We start from the raw sequence: 21,557 nt of genomic DNA on the forward strand, positions 1-21,557 counted from the left end.
GTAGACAAGGGGTAGGTACGAATTAGTCCCTTTGCTCTTTAGTCTATACCTTAACGATGTAGCTGAATTTCTGCTCAAAGACCACATTGACGTCTCCATATTAGTAAGGAAAAATTTCCTGATACTGCTATTCACGGACGGCGCAGTAGTAGTGGCAGAGACCGAGAATGCAATCCAGTCTACTACTGAGATTTGTAGACTACCTCATTAAGAAGTCTTTGACCATTAACTGAAGCAAGACAAAGAGGATGGTGCTGGGGCTGTCCCCCAGTCTCAAGTGGAAGATGAGGATACATGGAGAGCCAATAGGGCACATTAAGCAATTCAATTATCTGTGGGTGTGGTTTACTGGGGATCTCAAGTGGAATTGTCACATATGTAAGGCAACTACAATTCAAAGTCAGACCTCTGAAGCAGTTTAAAATTTAGGTATAAGGCAGGTGCCAAAAGCACCAGTACCATTTTGATAATGTATCAACAGAGGGTGGTAGCAATAGCACTTTACAGGGCCGAGCTTTAGGGGCATGGGAATTTCAACACACTACAAGTGGCTGAGAATAATGTTCTCAGATCCTTGTTAAGACTGGGCCCTGGCACCATCCTGTGGCCACTTTACACGGAGCTTAGACACTCCAGTAGCAGAAAGAGCAGCTTTAAAACCAGCACTATACCGGATTAGATCCGCTCTGTAGCCTAAAGCAGCGATCTATGCAAAATCTTTGGAAGATGTGAATCACACGTGTGCCCAGGATAGACATAGTAGGATTTCCCACATAAAAAGCATATTAGTTGAACTGCAGCTAGGGTCACTTTGAACCGACTCGAGAAGTGTAACTCAGGATATAGTAGCAATCATCAAGGAGCTCTATTTCGAGTCTAGACTGGAGAGGAAACTTTCCCTGATTAGACCTGGGACTTTACTGGGACACTGTCAATATGTTATATATGGACTGGGTTTACCCTGAACAAAAATGTACACCTTATATTACATATAGTCTGAGTATATTGCCGACAAGAGAATATCGAGTTAAGTACTCACCACTGCCCACAAGTAATAAATATGGTGACTGCAGTTTTGGGGATAGGAAAATCTGTTGCACTCTTTGCAGTTTTGCACTAAATACGTCTTAGCACCTAAAGGGTGGCTTTTGTCTCTTTTTAGAAATGATTAGCTTAATTCTGTTGGAGTAGTTTTACCATTTTGTTTTAGAACAGATGAACGAATTTTAAATGCAGGTGCCTCATATTTTTGGGCATGTGGCCATGTATGAGAGGCCTGGTAACTGCCAATAAATCTGACTAAGCCCTGTTAGGAATGTATACAATTATGGATACAATGACTCTTAATTTACTTTTATAAAAGTTGAACATTGGTACCCAGGAAGGATATTGATTACTAGCTGCAGTACTTATGCATACTACTGCTCATATCCTGTAATCCAATATAATTGGTAGAAGACTGTTGCTTTATGGGTCTTTAAGTAACCCAAGGTATGCCTATATGCTATCGTTAAGTGGGATCAAAATAAGAGATGTCCAGGGAAAAATGCACAGGCGACTAAAGCCAAAAGGCAAACCCATTTGTCTCATGCATGAGACAAATTGGTTTGTCTTTTGGCTTTAGTCGTTGGTGTATTTTTCTCTGGACATCTCTTATTTTGTTCCCACTTAGTCCATGCCCAGATGCGCCAATGGGTGATTAGGGCATAGCCCGGCTCTTTTTTACATATATGCTATCGCTAAGCAAAAGGGTGCTGTGGATAGCATGGTGCCTATGCTCTTCATTCCCATATTTTACTGTGCACGCACTTGCACTTTAGGGGGATTGTGAACTGTAGCTGTTGGTCTTATGGGCATACCGCTTCTATCGCTTGTTATTATTTCTGTAGACCAATATGACTAATAAGTGATTGATTTATGTGATTTTATGTATTTATTGATTTTTGATTATGTATCTTTGTATAGCGTTTTTATTACTATAAATTAAAAATTTAATTGAATTAAATATGTAGAGCTGATTCCATTTCTAGCAGATCTTACTATTAAATAGTGTTCTGGCTATTTCAACCACTTTCTACTCTAATGCACTGTTTCCATAATGAAACACTGTCAGCATTGTTGGAGAACGGTTCCTGTGCACACGCAAGTGTAGTATGTAGTCCTGGTGTGAGGACTAAAATTTCTACTGAGAGAAAATGGTTGCTTCAAAGTACAAAAGAACGTAGGAAATCAAGGTTCATGTGAATAACGTTTTTTATAAGTCAAGTAGTGGTCAGTACAGTAAAATAGTAGCCAGCCGATTCCAGGGGTGGTTTTCCAGTAGGGTTTGTGTTCCCCTGTCCTGTCTTGCACCGCGTGCCTACTGCACACCTATTTCAGTTACAAGATCACACTGCTCATAGCGCCACTACTTCCTACTCTCCCAACACAAACCCAGCCTCTCGCTAAAACACTGTCAGCATTGTTGCCTGCTGCCATCACACATTTGAGGTGGCAATAGGAATGGTGTGTTTTTATGAAATCAGGGCATCGCCTAAGTTGCTTATAATGTAACACAGTGATACTCAGCCAGACTCAACAACTAGATGCCATAGAAACACAGCTTTTCCAGGCATTTGACAATTTCAAATATATTTTTTATGTTTTAGAACACTGGGGTGCAATAGTATTTGCAATCATTATGGTAGTTTTCCCATGATTCCTAGCATGTGAACTGCTGAGTACCATTGGCGTGCATGATGAAAACTATTTTCCACACAATGTTCTTGCAAATATATAAGCCCTACTAATGGTCTCACACCAGATACATTTTTGTTAAGGTTCATTCTTCTAGGGCCTCCTACAAGTTCCTCCCAGGCTCAACGATGAGTTAACTGAACTTCTTCCTCTGCATCACTCTACTGTAGAATCTACAGTCCGCAATCCGGGGGGGAGGGGGTTGACAGAAAACAGAAGAGATGCCAGCGGTGGTGGTTGGGGGGGGAGGCACGATATGAACAAGCATGCTGAAGTTGGGAGAAGAAACCTAGTGTTCATTTTTTTTGAGAGGAGAATAATGCTGTACCCAGAAAGACAGGTTCATTTCTACAGATGAGAGGGGATAAATTATGGATCCTTGGGTTGATAGGATGTCCTGCTTTCTTAGGTCAGACCTTAAGAGTGTGGTTTGGACAGGCATTTTCCACTGGTGCCTTTTTAAATTATGCTACTTTACATCCTGGAATTTCTGGTCATATTTGAAGGACATGGCAGACTAATGACCCATAAAAGGGACAACCTGAGTTATTTAGCCAGATCTTTAGCCAGTAGTGCCTTTTTACTTAATGGTGTTGCTAATCATACTCCTTCATTTATCACATAGAAAAAGAACTGCAAGTGCTGAATCAAGAATTCCCTGGAAGAAAGAGGCAAGTATGACTGGATGCCTGGTCTTGAACATAAAACCACTTGATATTTCCGTCTGATAAAATAATTCTCCCTGTGAATCATAGAAATACAAGAGAACTTGCTAAATATAGGCTGTAAGCTGCACAAAATCTTCTCTGAGCTTTGCACTAGTCCTAACTAGAACTCCTTAACAAAATCACAGAATTTGCCTCTCATTACAGTCCTGTCCATGTATCATAAAAATGGATTGTTATAGTTCTGACCACAAGAAGACTCATTCTCATAGTGCTTGGACCAAACCCACATGTGCAGTGTGTAGCTTCAGATTCTGTCTGCAAGGCCTTTCCACTGGAACTCAATTCCATCAGGTATCCATGCAAACCCTTCAGTCAAACACTTTAAAATGCTGAAGAGCCATCTTCTCGTAGAAGAGGACAGAGCGTAAAAAACTCACTGTACATTTCTCATTAACTTATAAGTATATACAAATATACTTGTAGGAAAGTGGATTATTGTTTGGGGTGGGCAAGTGTCCACCTCAAGGGAGAAGGCCATAACCTGCTAGATGTTACACAAAGCAAATGAAATAAATGTGTGCTTAATCCTTGCAAATGTCACACATAGCATTCAGAATTAAAGTGTAGGTAATATGTAAAGTATTTAATCAGTACATACACAGTAGAAAAAGTCACACAAAGTACAATAAAACTGCACAGCCAATTTTAAAATGAAGAGAAAGATAAGACAATGGCAAAAATCAAAGAAGACTTAGTTGGTGTGTTTTTTAGCTGTTTAGAGGAGCCTTGAGAGGGATGAAGCGGAAATTCGATCCAATGCTGTGGAACTGCTGTTGGATACTTCTGATGCTCTGGAGTTCTGAAGATGAATTTTTCAAAGTTTCCTAACTTTCTTCTAGTGCCCAAGCTTCAGCAGTACATGTCTAATGTCCCCAGGAACATAGGGGAGTGCACTTAGAGACTATCAGGATGTCATGCAAAGGTCGACAGAAAAGTCTAGTCCCGGTGAAGTTACCAATAGTTGCAACGGTCAGCTGGGAACTTCCAAGAAAAGGCCTCTTACAGCTTTTTTGTCCCTGTAGCCTTGCAGGAGGCAAACTGACCTTTTGAGTCCACGTCTTTGTCCTTGGTACAAGATGGAGCCGGTCCAGAACATCAGGGATCCTCTCAGGTCACAGACAGCAGGTCCAGTCCACTTCTGGTCTTCCACGGGTCTATAAAGAGTGGCTTGTAGTGTCCCGTTGATGCCTGACACTGGCAAGTGGGTGGGGCTGACTTCTGGACACTTCGTAACCAATGGGGTAACGGTTCCCTGGGACAACCCAATCCACTTTTTCAGCTGTTCCTGTTTGCCCTAAAATCAATCCCACAATGCCCCATATTCTCGAAATCCAAAAGCCACATCTCCACTTGTTGTGCCCACCCAACTGTGTGGCAAGGATAATGAGCAGTCTCCTCCTCTGTGGTCCCTCAAAACCGATTTTGGGGAGGTAGGTGGTCTCCCACTGTGCTTTGTACCAGCCTGGCTGTGGGGACAAAAACTAAGGCTTTCTAAATGTCACGTAACACTTGCTAGTGACATGACAGACCACTTTTAAGTTAACTAAGTTCCTGGGGCCACCACAATTGGTCTTTCTGCCAGGAGAAAAAAATACCTACCTACTCCCAGACTACTGTCTCTGCTCTGGGAGAAGTTTACAGATCTCTTTCACACCTAATTTCAGCCCGGAACAGGCTGGGCTGTTGCAGCAGAGCTAATAAAAACTAGCCTCCAGGTGCATCAAGCAGGTTTTTTTTTTATTTCTTTATTAGGTTTTCCTCCGAATCAGCAGACGATGTACAAAAACAGCCATACATCTCATCCTCCTCAGCCGAGGTGGTGAGCTTCAAGCAGGTTAAAGGTGATTTTTCCAAAGTTATATTTCTAATATAGTTAATACAAATCTGACTTTACCATTAGATTGGATTTTTTATTAAGTATAAAAATAAGTCTATCAATGGATTTGATACAGACCAAAAGTTATAGACTAAAGTTTATAACCTGTACTATGACAGTTCCTTTGTGTTAACTAGAGCCTGACCAGTGACATTGTCGTTTTGTCTTAGTTGCTGGAAGAACAAGCCATCTTTATTGTCACACATGTTCCACTCTTAAATATTATACACCATACCTTGTGGACAGTAAGGTGTCCTTAGGGGTGACCTGACTATTTATTATTTAACTCACTTTTTCCTACCAGTCAAAAGAATGATTTTGAAAAACCTGTGCAGAAGGGTTCAAGCTGCAGTGTTAGGTAGCAAAGGGTAGACCTGAAGCCATGTTTTCACTGCTACTGTAGTGGATCACACAATAGATGCTGCAATTCACAAGGGGCATTTAACTTCCCTTGCAAAGTGTGTATTTCTTTACCATATACCATTGCCTTATAGGGCAGTTAAAAGTGGCAGTTAGGTTTTTGGTCAATTTCAACATCTTTTAAAGGTTAATGCACATACACTGAGCACTAGATAGCCATGTCCCAGTGTTAAGGTTCACAATTACCAGCAGGTGTATCCTAAACAAATCAAAACGTGGTGATTGTTACCAACAATACATGTTTCTGGCTTTTCATTGTAGTATATTATATTGTTCACTGTTAAAAAAAAAGCACACACTATTGTTAATGATTGAAGGGATTTGTTAGCATGACCTGAAAGCCATTTTTGTACTTGGCAGCCATTTTAGTTAGCCATGTGCTCGCCATGTGCTGTTTCCCTCTTCAGAGCCTTGCACCTGCTCCTCTTATACAACTGTCAACCTATTTTTACTGATGTATGGAGAAGTAACTCTCCTCCCACGTTGTTGAGCAAGCAGATCTTACATGCCCATATTAGGCATTGAGCATGCTTACATGAGCCAGGACCTCCCCTTGGTCTTATGCTGACTATGTTACCCTAAGCATATATAAGGCCCCTGTTTTCTGTACTCCTTAGACTGCCTCATACAGTTGCTAGGGTTTCTGTGTGACGTAGTCTCCCTCATCTGAGGTTAATAAATATTTATTTTATATTTCAGCTTCTGTGGCAATTTCTTCTATGTTGGTGTAAAAGGACCAATATGTATCAGTGAGACCCCTGAGAAGGTTTCTCTTTTCTTCACTTTGGAAACTATTACCCTCATTTAAATCACATAGTCTCTGATAACCTTTTAATTGAACCTTTATTATGCTAAACCTATGTCCAGCTCACATGGTTGTAAACAGTATTGCTGCTCAACGTGGTTTCTCCCCAAACAAATAAAAAATAAATCATATGTGTGATAAGTACCAAACACACTAGTACTTAGAGGTGGGAACAGATGCATTTTGAGCTGAATAGAAGCACTCACCATGTCCCCATGCTAGGCAAAGGCCTCCATAGACATCAACTGCATCATTCTGCTACCAACCCTGCATCTCTTTCCCTGAAATTATTCACCCCAATGTACTCCTGTGACAAAACCCTCCCATTAATGGCTCACCTCCAGTTACTTTGATGGATTCACCCTCCGAAAAATGGCTCCCCATATTTACTTAATGGTATTGCCCACTAGCGGGCCAGCACTGTCCTGTCAGCAATGGTTCCCCTTTCAGACTTCAATAGAAACAAACTTCGGCATCAAACTTTCAACATTAGTTTAGCTCCAATTACATGAATTACTTTTCTCTCCCACAAACGTACATCAGTCTTGATTGAGATCAAACTTCTGCATCAACCTTTCAACAATGGTTCAGCTCCATTTTAGCAGTTCCAATAATGGCAAAACGATGTTGTTGAAATTGACTTAATGGTGAATAGCATCATTTCGGCCTGAGTTTATTGATTGCAGTGCTTTTACTGGGGAATAATGGTAGGTGTTTTCCTCTGCTTCTAAGCAAGGATATCTACTTAACAGGCACTTATAAGGGCCAACATATTACAGTTACCATGCATGGGCAAAAGTAACCATGGTGCTGGCCTTGTACGTAAAACAAAGAATACCTACACCTCATTTGCACTTTCTACTGCTGCTGCAAGAATCTCTCAGCCAGTATGTACCCTACGAGCTCTGATCAAGGTCTGGGAATAACTGGGTCAGCCCTTTTCCTTCAGCTGTCACAGAGCAGTTGCCCATATTACGTGTAACCCCACACACTCTCGAGGATGGATTTATCACTGGCCAGCTGGTGTGCTCCAACAGCATCTAGGGCCACTCAGACTTTCAACCAGGAATAATTGAACCTCATTTTATCTGGTGTCTTGCACACGTTGCTCCTCTCTCTACAGGTCTGCTTGTGATGAAGACTATCGGTCTCGGAGAAGTGAGGGACTGGTGAAAGTGAATTAATTTCATAAGTGAAGGCTAAAGTACATACTTTGCCAACAGCCTCGACAAGAATTAGGACAGGTACATCCTTGCCAAAGTCTGGAGTTTAGAGAAAGGGTCAGGCAAGGTCGAACATCTTGTGTGTGCAAATGTGTATTTATTATATAGATAAGACGAGGCCCGTGCTAAACCCTGTTTTCAATATAAATTCTGGTTATAGAAAATATTCTTCTTAAAGCAATTTAGGTGTATGTACAATGAGAAAAAACTGAGAACTGTCAGAATTTATAAATCAACCTCAACCCTGGTCTGACGGCTTTCAGACAACCCCGACAGCCACGCAAAAGGAAATGGCATAACAGGGGAAAGCACTTTGAAAAAACTCAACTGGGTGGAAGCTTTCAACTAGTAACTACTATTCAAAAGGATTTGGGCAGAGTTTGCACTCTTTGCGGCATCATTTTCGAGAAACAAACACACCTAAGCAAGAAGTGACCTTTCCCAGCTAGCTAGAAAGTGGACATATGCAAGCGGTGTCACTTGCTCTGAAATGTCAGTTTCCTCAGAGGAAGGTGGGAATTACAGGCCTAATGCATAATAACATCACTAAAAGGCTTCTACAGAAAGGCCGTTTTGGAAGCACGTGTCCTACACACATTTTGTGTTCTTCTAAAACATAATTATATGTTAGCATGGCTTAGTACATTGTTTATTTCAAATAGTCTTCCCATTGCAGGCAACGGAGATTTTCCTTGGCTACCCCAATTAACAGGTACATTGTCACAGCCCTATGTAACATGGGAGCTGCAACTGTTCGGCGAAGAGTAACTATGTTGACTGCATTAAGTAAAAAAAAAATAACGCGTTTAAAAACCTTTGACACAAAATATAGTCAGACTTCATGTCTTCAGAAAACCATAGCCCTCTGCAGACGTGAGGTGATAAGGCTCTTGTCTGTGTCCTGTTCTCTGACTTAGAACTAAATTTACCCGTGAAATGAAGATACAGGCGAGCGCAAGATTGCTAAATTATTTACCGGCGCTCCTTAAACACATTCCTTCATTTACGCCACACAATTTTGCCATCAAAGTTAATTAAAGCTTTGAAGATGTGTTTCAGTTTAATTGGCAAACAGGCGTGTGCCATTTTCATTGGCTCCATTTAATAATACTTCTTATGCCCACATGTGATGCATGACGGCCTTGTTCAATCATGCCCGAAAATAGCCGGCAGTAAGCCGAGCTCAGTTGCATACAAAGGCGATCATTGGCAAGAAATCCCACTAACTGTTCCCTTTTAAATATCCTGGGTAGCAAGGAAGGATAGGTAACAAAAAAGCAGCCCTGTCAAAAAATGTCAAACTAACCCTGAGCCCTTCTTCCTCACTTCTCTTTTTTTACCTCGCTCTCTATCCCCTGAAGCCCCCGCTCCCCTACCCCCATTATTTGGGGATGGTGCAGAAAGTGACCGAGCACCACTGCAGTGCCCTGCCCCAAAACGAGGCCTTGGAAGGGTTCCAGCCCACCATGAAATGGTCTGTTGTAAAAATGAGCCATCCGGGCCTGCTGGACAGTGCTGATGTTTCTTATCATGTGTGCACAGCTGGAGATGTTTGTCAAAGTCCTGTGGGGTCAGATAGAATTTCTGTCTCCAGTAGACAGAGCTGGAACACAGGAGGTGGTAAGTGGTTGTGAGACAAACTATGTAGATGTGAGGGAGAACATGACATGTCAGGTCACAATCAGTACACAATATTGTACTTGGATGTAAAGTCAACCCTTGGAAATAGATCATTTTGGCCTCATTGTGCACCTAATATGCGAGAGGACAAGGAATGTACAATAAGACTTAAAGGGCCAGGAGTAGGATGCTCTCACAAAGGCCCAGTAATACATATTATGCTTCAACCATAGATTTCGCAGCTTCATATTTCAAATACATAAACCAAAAGACAGGTAGTTATATTCTGGAGAGAAATATTCCATTGCTTTAGAGTTTGGCACTGTACACAAGATCATGTTGGTTCTGGGTAGCCGCAAATAACATATAGGCCAATAGGAAACTTGTGTGTTGCACCTTCAGCGCTGCTTTAAGTGATGGATAATCAGGTAGCAGCCCCCCCCCCCCCCCTGCCTTCTATGAACTGGCCTGCTGCCCAGAGCTGGGTGTAAAGCCATTACCAGTTGACGAAGCAGAAGTGAGTGCAGAGGCAAGGGATGCTCCCAGTTTGTTCACTGACTAACCTAACCAGACTGAGAGGAGTATGGAGCATGGGGCAAATTATGTCCCACTACAAACGGAGCTACTCTTCTCAAGAAGCAGGGCAGAGAAGGAATGGTTTGCCCACTCCTAAGTGCGCAATGACTGGCCGGCCCTCTCAGGCGGCCAAAGCCAGTCATGGGAACTTCCCTGTTCTCCAGTCAGGCTGCATTACAGCCTGCATGCCTAAGACGCCCACTTATCAAGCCCCTGGCTGAGCGCCATGGCGCGGCTCTCAGACCAATCACAACACTGCATTGCAGCGACAGGAAAGCAGGAGCAGCGGCACCTACCGGCCTCAAGGTAAGTTTATGTTTTTTATTTCGTCCCACCCGCACGACACCCCCCTGCCCGCCTCACCACCTGCATGCCCTGCTGGCCGCCGCTGTGTATTTGTAGAGTGCACATTCATTACTTGGATCGACTTGGTGTTGAATAACAGATGTTAATTGTTACCCAATCCAGTGGTACTCTATCAATTTCGTATGGAGGAGAGGCACCTCTGCCTTTTAACCTCTGGGATTTTAACCTGCGGCCATGAGATCAAACATAGGCTTCAGGAGTGGAAGCATTGCTCGACTGATCCACGGATTCCTTTACACAGGTTTAGCCACATTTTTCCTCTCTATGACATTGTCTAAAAATATTGACACCTGAATTGTTCACTGCTCAGCAGCCTGTTCCTATCAATGATTGTCATTAATTGCAAAAAGAAGCATGGATATCCATTTAACCTATGAGCTGAAGATTGTCGAATCTGTATAAACAGGTCTGTTATCTGTAAGTAGCAAAAAGCAAATGCTGTTCAGTGCGACCAAGGGTCACATAACATACTCCTGAAAGAATTCCTCTTCCTCTATACTATGATGCACGTCTGCTCTCACAGTGACAGCTGGCCGCGAGCCTGCACCTGGCTTCCCCTTCCTGCAGCACACGTAAGAAGCCTTCCTGAGCCCCTTAAGCATCACTAATTAGCTGCTATTGACAGTCCCCGTGTGACCTGCCCTTCGCAATTACTGGCGTGCATAACCTCTGACTGCCTGATGACCTCTCCGCTGGTCAATAAGGGTCTGACTGCTAGAGGCCCATGTGGGATGTGATAATAATCACACCTGAAATAATCCGGCAACAAGGTGTTTGGAATGTATCTGATGTGATAATGATGGCCTATTCTAGATTTCTGAGAAATAATATGTAGATTACTGCGCTACCCCATGTCCTGATAAATACAAGACTTGTTTCCTGTTAAATTCCAGCTGGTATGTCCTGTAGAAATGTAATAAAAGGTGTGAACTTGACCGTATTTAGTAATTAGCGGGTGTGATTAACAGCGCAGCCCTAATAACTGTGATCAAAATGTTGCAAGCCCCTTCTAGGCAGGCCCTTAGAGTATGGAATAATAACAGGATGTTTACAGGCGTGGTTAAGGTTACACAACATGATCTTCATCCCTGAAACAAATGTCAATGTCAACTGGCTGTAATAGGGCCTTTGATTTTCATTACGCACACATTGTGATACTCTATACTGTTTGATAACGGGATATTCTGTTCTAAAGTCCACTAGAATAAAAAAAGTAATGCTAACAAAAAGTTATTAGGATGACATTGAAAACTGAGATCGTTAAACAGCTTAGAAACGTCCACGGTGCACAACAGAAATCCCTAAAATCACTTATTCTGCAAGTAAGTGAACAGTTGAGGTGCAATTGTGACAAAATGGGTGGCCCCTCTAATTTAAGAATGATAATTTTCTATTTGACGCTGACGTCACGACAGGAAGTGGCGTCAGGAAAGGTTGCTTGCACCTCCAGTAATCGAGCTCCTGGTAAAATAAGTGGGGGGACGCTGTCCACCTACGTGGTACCCTAACTCGAGCCCTGAATTATTGATTGATTTATAAAGCGCAGCAATACCCTAAGGTGTCTAGGAGCTACGTGAATGCACATCCAGCTTAGTTACATGAGGGGAGACGAGGCGTATGCCCTAAAGAGCCACGTTTTTAGGGCCTTCCTGAAAATCAGCAAATTCGTCTTTCTTGAGAGAGGTTGGCAGGGAGTTCTACAGTTTGGCTATAGTGGTGGTGTATTAGCTACTTCGACATATCTTACTTTCTTTATTTTTCTGTGACCTAATTCCCTTTTCTTTTGAAAGGGCAATAAGGCAGCCCTTTCTCAAGCTGCAGTAAACTGGCGGCCTTTTTGTTCACGGCAAAACCAGGTGGATTAATGCTCTGCAGCTCGTCAATAGGCGTGGCCAGAAACAAATTCCGGATTACCCCGTGAGAACCGGAAGCTCTGCTAGTTCAATGGATGTTCCCAGTCACTTAAAGTAGGTTCAACAGGTATTGTTTTGGTTAAATAGGAAGCTAAACTTAAGATAATAATGGTGTCTAAATAGCGCCATGACCAGTTGTGCCTCGTAATAACAAATAATCGCGACTATTATCATGCAATTGATGACACCCATTTTATTGACCTCAGAAGGATGAAAGGTGGAGCCGCACTAGTGAGGAATCTATTTTCGGACTTCCGGGTTTCGCAAAGCCCTTTACATGGGGCAAGGTGGTACTTTCAGCAAGGGAAAACACTCAGTACACTAGCTTTACATACTCTAGTAAGGGTTTCCCACAAGGTGTGGCCTCCTGTGGGGGAGGGGCGATGACACAGCTATTCACAAGTGAACACTCTGTGGTTTAAATCTGACAGGAAGAATGATGAAATGCGCAGGTGAGTCAACCCCATGCCTCAGGATACGAGAGAAGGGGAACCGGTGAATGCGAGAATTACCCCTAGGCCGGGTTTTAAGTAGGATGGAAAAACTTGGGGGGGGGGGGGGGGCTCTCAAAGGGGCGTGGCCGATATAATTAAGTGCATGGTTTAATACACAAGCTAAATATCTGTGCTTAACATAGTGCTCCGCCCGACTGGTATTTCGCAGCTTGTGTCACTGCAACCAAATATATAATAGAACAAGTAACATTACACCTACAACAAGTCAGGGCTATTAACTTTATCAATGGTTATTGCATAAGACAAATAAGCAACAACTATGGCTTCGTTGTTATAACATTGAACATGCTTCAGTTCTTAATGATGAGACTGTGAAAGAACTGTAACGAGTCTCTTTTACTTACATCAGAGGCAGAGAAGGATGGCACTGCTGCAGAGTTGATTTTTTTTCACCCTGACGGTGAGGACAACATTAGAGAGCCCGATAGGGACCCGTATCAGCACCTGCTTTTCAGAACTACTGGTGCAGAACACCGGGAAGACCCGGCCCACTTAAAGCCCTGCCTCTAGGCCTGCAATGTGTTTCAGGGTTGCAGATGCGTTGTGATCAGATGGAGAGTGTGCTTCCAGACAGCGGACAGCCAATGTGATTAATGCAATGCTGCATTTTCTTAAAGCATGTACAGAGGTAGAAGGAGTATTTCACGTGAATTTGTAGATAAAATCCCATCAGAATACCTTGTTTCGAAATAATAATCAAACTATCAAAAAAGACAAAACAGCAGTGGAAAAAATCGCTAACGAATCTAATTGGAGCTCGAAGAAAGCTCAAAAAACTCTAATGTAATTGAGAATCAAGAACTAGCCATGAAAAAGAGGCTCAGCGGGGACATGATGACACTGTATAAATATTTAAGGAGAAGTGATCAACATGGAGGGTATTACTTATTTAAGGTAACAAATGCAAATACAAGGAGTAAAGGTTTAAACTCGAAGGAAACAACAGTTCATGTCTGCTTTCATAACCCCTAACCACTGGCATGGCCCCCGGTGGGTTGAGGGCAGACACACTTCAATGCAAGGGTTCATTTGAATAAGCCCGCCATATAACATAGCATGCATATTTGTAGAAAGTGGCATATTGCATGTTTGTTATAAGCCAGCTCAGTTGTACTCATTTTAGCAAACTCGCAAGGTTGAGAGGATGAATCGACTCTCTGGAATTTTATCCTGGGGCAAGCAGTTCAACCACAGTTGCCGGCAGTGGAAGTGAGTGCGCATTTCATCGAATCACCACACAGAATGCATAATGAGCACAGGAGGAGAGACAGTTCCACCAATACAGTCGGGTGGGAGTTGGGGGCTCAGAGAACCCTTTTTACAAATGCTGAGTTGAATAACTCAACCTGACTTTTCTCTATTAAACTGTCAAATTTGCCTTGTGGAAATGATCGTCATCACCTGTAATTGCCACTGCACGCATCCTCCTACCTCGTGTTTTTTTAGTTTTTTTTTTATATGAAACACTCCAGTTACTACATGCTCAAACAGAGCCGTTTTGGAGAAACGGCTTTAGGACATTCAGAGGAAAATGCGACGTGTAAATAAAACACAAACGAAGATAAAATGATGAAATAAATACTTCTTTAAAATGAAAGCAGTAAGCAAGAGGAAACGTTGTATGAAAATATATAGCTTTAATCTTGAGACATAAAAACACTTTTGGTACAGAACAGACGTGGCGCTCGGGAAAAATATAATACATTGTTTTCAGTGTAACACCTACCTACCTCGCTTTGCACAGATAAACTTGATGTGCCACCAATACACTAAAGAGTGTACCAGGCTCTCACAACGAGACACACATGAGACATCTCTGATAAACCCGCTGCTCTGCAGAGAAGGCATTATCACGACAATCTGTCACGAGGGAAGGAGGTACCGACCCAGCGTGAAGCCAGCAAAGTGGAATCTGATCAAACAGAAACATATCCCACATACCCCTCATCAAGGGTGGCAAGAGCAGAAACGAACACACACACACTTTCTCCATTGCAAAGGCCGTGCTGAAATCTGTTAGTATGCTCAGAAAGCAAATTCAGTAGTGTGCAAAAAAATCACCGTACAAGTGACACGATACGTGACAAAATATAGTGTTGGTCACAAACGCAAGAAATATTAAAACGTGTACCAGCCAATAATGCATGAATATCTTTGATCTTGAGCTGAAATGGCATGAGTCAATACATTGATCACTTGTGACAGCGTGGAAGGAAACAAGCAAACGTCCCCGTAATACTGGCAAATAAAGAAAAACAGCAAATGTCAAGGAATTCATACGTGATCCGAGCAATGAATGCAACCAGGTCAAGTTGAGCACAGTAGCGCTAACCTTTTACGTGCTCACAAAGTTTCATCGCATGATGCAACTTTTCAGTCTTGCTTAAATAGAAATTGCACTTCTTGTTAATGCCTTTAAAAACATTCCATTTTCTGAGGTATACACATTCAGCGTCTTTTGCCAGTCAGTGCCCTGCTATCGCTGACCTTCGTTTCCCCCACCTCATTTAACTACCGCAGCTCTCAATAAAAAGCCAAACCCATTGTATCTTGAAAATGCATCGACATAAACTACGAGCATAAAAATATGGTATTTAAAATATGCTTTGGTCACGAAATTAATAGTTTCTTTATTTTTGTTTCCATTTCAATCTCAACGGTTCTTTGCATGGCAGCAGCGAGCGCCCTCTTGTGGCTAACATCACTTTTAAAAAGTTCCATTGAATGCACAAGCTTGCTTACCTTAGTCCCTCTCGGCAGGGTCACGGATTCATTATGGAGGGATGAAAATGGTATCCAGATACAGAGATAGTAGTTGTTACGAACTGGTTCGTAAAAAAATGTGTACATATTCTATAAGAATCATTTTGCAATATAAAACTGTAAAGAAATATGTACATTATATAATTATAAGTTATAAATTAGTGGTCCTTCATGTAACCGCTGTCAATGGACTGGCCAAAAGGTGTTTCTTGAAGAGTTTGGTCAAACATCGTTTTTCAAATGTTGGAGATGTCCATTGGTTTCCGCTCTAATAACTGCAAGTCAATTTTCCCATTCAGTGGGATCTGTACTTCAAAATGATCGTCTCTGTGATGCTTTTTCCCTTTCCTTGAACAGATGTAGATTCCCATAAGAGTCACAAGAATGATCAATCCCAAGCTTGTTATCGACAAGGCCACCAGTGTCGGTAGACATGATGCTGACTCAACTTTTCTGTGAGTAGGTTCTATGGCGATTTGCGGCTCCTTTTCTTCGATGTTTATGTCTGGCTCTTTTCTCAGCAAACTTTCGATGTAGCTCTCATTGCTGACGGTGTCGTTGACGAACAAGTTCACCATGACAGTTGAATGGAGAGGCTCTGGGTACCCATGGTCACTAACTTTGACCAATAGTCGGTAAAGTCCATAGTCTGTCTGCAAGAGGCTTTCTTCTAAAGTGATGTTACCTGTCTTGGGGTCAATCCTAAAAGACTCTGGCCGAGGCCCCCGCCTCCCTATTATGCTGTAGGCAATGACAGCATTCATCCCAGTGTCTTTGTCAACAGCATAAACTTCAGTGATCGGTGAGCCAGGCTGTGTGGATGGGAGGACCAGGAGATATGACATATTGGATTGGGGGAACAGGACCAAAGGCGGGTTGTCATTGACGTCAAGAAGCAGGATGGTTATCTTTGCAGTGGAGGAAAGTGCAGGGTCGCCACCATCAACAGCTTCCACCCATAAAGTGTAAGAACTTTGCTGCTCCCTGTCCAGAGACACTTTTGCTCTCAGTAAACCTTTCCCCGTGTCAATGACAAAAATATCACTGCCGTTAACAATTGAGAGTGCAACCCAACCATTTTGGCCAATGTCTGGATCCGTGACACTAATTATTCCGATTTCACCCAGACCAGGGAAGTTTTCTGGTACAAAAAAACTAAAATCCTTGTTTATAAACCTCGGGCTGTTATCATTTCTATCCAAAACCACAATAACTACTGTGATTAATGATTCTCTTGGAGGCATTCCAGCGTCACGAGCGCGAACAGAAAATCTGTACTTCTCTCTTTCCTCCCTGTCAAGTATGGTGGACACAGTAAGAATGCCAGTAACTTTATTTAAAGAAAAGTAGGATGGGGCATCAGATCCAATATAGTAAGATACTTGGCCTCTTTCACCACTGTCAGCGTCTGTTGCAAAAAATGTGGTCAAAAAAGCTCCGGGTCTGTTATTTTCTTCAATTGACAATTCTACGACTGACTGCGCAAATACAGGAGAATTGTCATTATCATCAAGAATCTGCACCTTAATGATCGTCTTTACATGATGCCCTTCTGAATTTGATGCAATGACAGCTATTTCATAGACCGGTTCAGTCTCATAATCCAAGGGCCTTGTGGTTTCTAGCAAATATTCATTGCTATATGGTTTGTATGGTGATAACTTGAAAGGTCCATCACCCTCCAAATAGCAATCTACTTTAAATTTTTGGTCTGGGTCTCTTACTGTGAAAAAAGCTATAGGTGAGTTCACAGGCTCTAATTCTTTTAAGTACACAACCCCCTTTTCTTCATTTGCTATGTATCGGGGGACAATTTCAGGAGGTCTGAAGAGGACTTTGATGATAGTTACTATAACAGTTATCACTGCTGGGATGCACCCTGGCCCATTGGCAAGTATGGTCAGTTTATGCAGCTTGATTGTGGTGCCATCAATTTTTCTGGACAGTGTTATAATTCCTCTGGCTTCATCAAGGTGAAATAATTCCCTGGAAGACTGCAGCACCCTTTCACTAAATGTGTAAGTGATCTCAGAATTTGCGCCCAGGTCAATGTCAACCGCGTGCACTGTAGCCACATGTGTTCCTTTGGTGGAATTCCCATAGAGGGTTGAATTCACCTGGGTCTCAGTGAATACGGGGCAGTTGTCGTTGATATCGCTTATGCCAATCAGGAGAGTAGCACTTCCCATGAGGGCTGGGTTCCCCCCATCCTCTGCAATGATGATGGTGAAATATTCAGTCTTGGTTTCTCTATCCAAAGGGCCCATAATAATTAGGTAAGGTGTCCTTTCTCCATTTTCATTCTCTTCTACATCCAGAGTAAACACTCCATAGTCATCAACCAGGTGGTAGGTCTGGACAGCATTAGTCCCCACATCCGGGTCAAGCGCTGGGTGTTCGATGGCCAGCCGCGTGTTGATCTGAGCATTCTCTGGCACAGAAACATTTATCTGCGAGACTGGAAAGTGGGGTGCATTGTCATTGATATCTCTGACAATGATTTTCACTTTCACAAACATAAAGTACTCCTGGGGCAAGATGATGATGTCGAGTAGGAGGAGGCAGTCGAGCGCGCCAGAGCTCTCCGCGCACAGGGCTTCGCGGTCCAGCTCCTGGCTAGACGTGTGGAGTTCCCCAGAGTTGTTGCTGAGAGTCACATAATGCTCGCTGATCCCATTGGAAGCCAGGCTGAAGGAAAGCGGCGGATCAGCAAAGAAATCCAACTGTAAATCCTCTCCGACGTTCCCTATGAGCACCCCTTCTGGTAATCCTTCATTGATGGTGTACAGCAGTTCTGTGGCTCGGCTGAAACATGCTGAGCAGTGGAAAAGTGCACTGAAGATGAACAGCATAAACAGAAACAAGGGCTGTCGTAGAAAGTAAAGGAAATCCCATTAGAGTCAAACGTCTCATTACATTAAGAGTCACATTTCCTATACAGTAAGACACACTTTCCTAAACACTTCGCTTTATATAAGTCAATTATGCTGATAGATAGATAGATGTGTAGCTAGTTGGATACAAAAGTAGTGAGACAGAGCTGGATAGATAGATAGATAGATAGATAGATAGATAGAGGGATAGATAGAGGGATAGATAGATAGATAGATAGATAGATAGATAGATAGATAGATAGATAGATAGATAGATAGATAGATAGACGGATAGAGGGATAGATAGAGGGATAGATAGAGGGATAGATAGAGGGATAGATAGAGGGATAGATAGAGGGATAGATAGATAGATTGATAGATAGATAGATAGATAGATAGATAGATAGATAGATAGATAGATAGATAGATAGATAGATAGATAGATAGATAGATAGATAGATAGATAGATGCATCATTTAGTGTATTACACTTTTCTATAAGTGTTGTGTGTTGTATTTCAACCGACGTATGTCATTATTTTGCTGTCTAAAGGTGCATGCTGCCGTCATAACATATTGATAAGATTGGTAAAAGAAGATCAAAATAAACACACCAAATGTAGTGAGAGAAAATAAAATAATGTTTGCATTTATGTTCAGAGGTTGGTTTTAATGTAAATAAGGTTATACTTACATATAGAATGTATACGTGAATAAATCTAAAAGCGCGCACACAAGGATTCTCAAATCTTATCAAGACCGAGCAGTCAAAAAGTCACGATACTGAACATGTCAGTTCACATTACCAAATAAATCATTTGACTTGCCAAGCACTTTAATGCCCTGTATTTAAAAGCCAAGGGCACTGCAATAAATTGCTAAAAATGTTTACTTCGCCAGAATAGCTTCTGTTGTTTATAAATACTGACTGTACATTCTTCTACGTCATTAAGGCTTACTTTCCCCCTTTTCTGTAGCCCGTACAGGAGTAAAGCTCTAATTCGCTTGCATGCGCTAAAAGTCGGGGTACAGCCGTTCTGGTATAGATCGTAAAAGCACCCACCTGCAGGTCGCTCTGTTTGGTGTTCAAGCCGATATGAAGCCCCATAGCCAGGTTGTGACGCCGGTTTTTTCAGAAGCCAGGTAGCTTCTCCGGTGCGCGCCGTCCTCTCATTCCCTTGGCAGTTCAGTCACACTAAACCTGCAGTCATTTAGCCCCTGATGTGAGAGCGCCAGAGACACTCCTTCCCTGTTCATGCAAATCGCTGGAGAACTTCAGCCAATAGTCACAGGCACGCCACTTCACAGGCAGCTGAAACAGGAGAGCAACTTGCTTTCATTTTTTTTATTACTACGTCGTCGGAACGCGAGCTTTGAGGAGACCTCCCTGCTCCGGAGCAAGCCCAGCCTCTGGGATGCATTCACTTTCCTGACGAGGTGTTTTTTTTTTCCCACGCGTGAATCACATGCACCGCTGCCCCAGTTACAACAGCGTGAGCACCAACAGGTACTCCTACGGGAGATGTGTAATGCGGGCTGGGGCGCTTTTTACAGGAAAGAACGACAAGCAATTCCGCCATAGTGATAATACAAAACGGGTCTTTATTCAAGAGAATTCACGTGGGGCAGCAGGTGTCTGCTTAATCAGAAAAAGGCTATAAATACGTATAAATAAATAAACGTTGTGTACTATGCTGTTTGATTGATGTCTGCAGGATATTCCTGTTCGGCTTAATTATTCCATCAGTCTGAAAAAAAACTTTTAAAAAAAACATGAATCACAGTCAGCAAACGTTGTACAGGAAGGATTTTGTTTCCCTTTTTTTTCTCCTTAAGGACGTGTGATCGGACTACCAAAGAGTCAGATGTCCGAGCTCTAAGGGGTAAAACAGCAGACGCCGTTGGCATCCTGTGTCTTGCAAAGGCAAGCATGTCAGAAAGATTATGAATGAAAAGTGTGTTTGCTGAACTCCAAAATTGGAGGACTGATTCTCCACGCGGGATCTCCGTGGGACCTTGGCAATGAGACATTCATGCGCTCTGGACTGCCGCAGGACTAGAAAACATTAGAGGCGGTACAGCCAGCAAATTAACAAGTACAGTTGAGCCGGAGCCGAGCCACGAGTCTCTTTGCTCCAAGAGCCCGAGAACGAGCCTGGCATGTAAATTGTGCAAGAAATGCAAGGCTACAAATATGATAACAACTCTTCAAAAAAAAAAAAATGTATGATTTTAACACATGGAATCCTTTCACTTTAGCACATTAGACTGTTACTAGAATTAAAGACATATATTGGAAATAATAGTTTCTAAGAATAAATGTAGGCAAGGCATGGGCGAGCTGGGCCCAGGACCAGGCCTGTCTGCATTATAACCCTTGTGTTAAGGCCCACTCCAACCTGTACACGCAAGTCATATCTTGCATACATTTTTAAATAAATTTACACCAGGCATGTTGTGTCTTTGTTGTTCTTGTAGGAAATGTTGGCCGCAGTTTGCATTTAACATGTATGATATACTTTGCGTCATGTCTTCAAAACTCACAATGACCTGTCACAAATCATTATGACAGGGCCATAAATCAATAATGCAGTTTCATAAATCATACCGCTGGTCATAAATAATTACTGACAGGGTCATAGATCATATGCATGACATGTCATAAATCACCTCTGCCATATATCAATCCAGTCCTGTTATTTGATTGTCATATTTATGACACCTTTTGTTGTTGAGGCAATAGTACATGCCGCTTTTGGGGTCATTTGGGGGCATATTATCAAGAACGGCGTTAAAATTATCGCCGGTTTAGCAGCAAAAAACTGCAGCGAAATCGGCGATAATGGGATTGATAATATTCCCTGGAGAATTCCAATAGAAGCCCATGTTCAAACCAGAACATGGACTTCTCAAGGGCATATTATCAAGCCCATTATCGCCATTTAGCAGCATTTTTCTGCCGTTAAACCGGCGATAATTTTTAACACCATTCTTGATAATATGCCCCAAAGTTTCCTGTAGATTTTTCTCGGATCACGTGGAGATAGACTCTTACCTCTGTTAGGCCCAACTCGCTACCTCGTCAATCCATTGTGTGCCCTGCCGTCCGGTGGGTCTGGGCTGTGAGTGCTGTGCTCTGATTTC

General features: G+C 42.4%; 1 protein-coding gene across 1 annotated transcript; it reads right to left on the bottom strand.

Moving 5' to 3' along the window:
* Positions 1–14,400: 14,400 nt before the first annotated feature.
* PCDH20 (protocadherin 20) lies at positions 14,401–19,600 on the bottom strand. Its single transcript, XM_078657413.1, has 2 exons — positions 19,477–19,600; positions 14,401–18,408 (listed from the first exon to the last, which is right to left on the bottom strand). Exons 1-2 carry the CDS (start codon positions 19,519–19,521, stop codon positions 15,778–15,780), a joined length of 2,676 nt encoding a protein of 891 aa, XP_078513539.1. The 5' UTR covers positions 19,522–19,600; the 3' UTR covers positions 14,401–15,777.
* Between the last annotated feature and the right edge of the window lie 1,957 nt (positions 19,601–21,557).

This window comes from Lissotriton helveticus, chromosome 8 (genome assembly GCF_964261635.1).
Source record: "Lissotriton helveticus chromosome 8, aLisHel1.1, whole genome shotgun sequence".
NCBI classification, from domain to species: domain Eukaryota; kingdom Metazoa; phylum Chordata; class Amphibia; order Caudata; family Salamandridae; genus Lissotriton; species Lissotriton helveticus.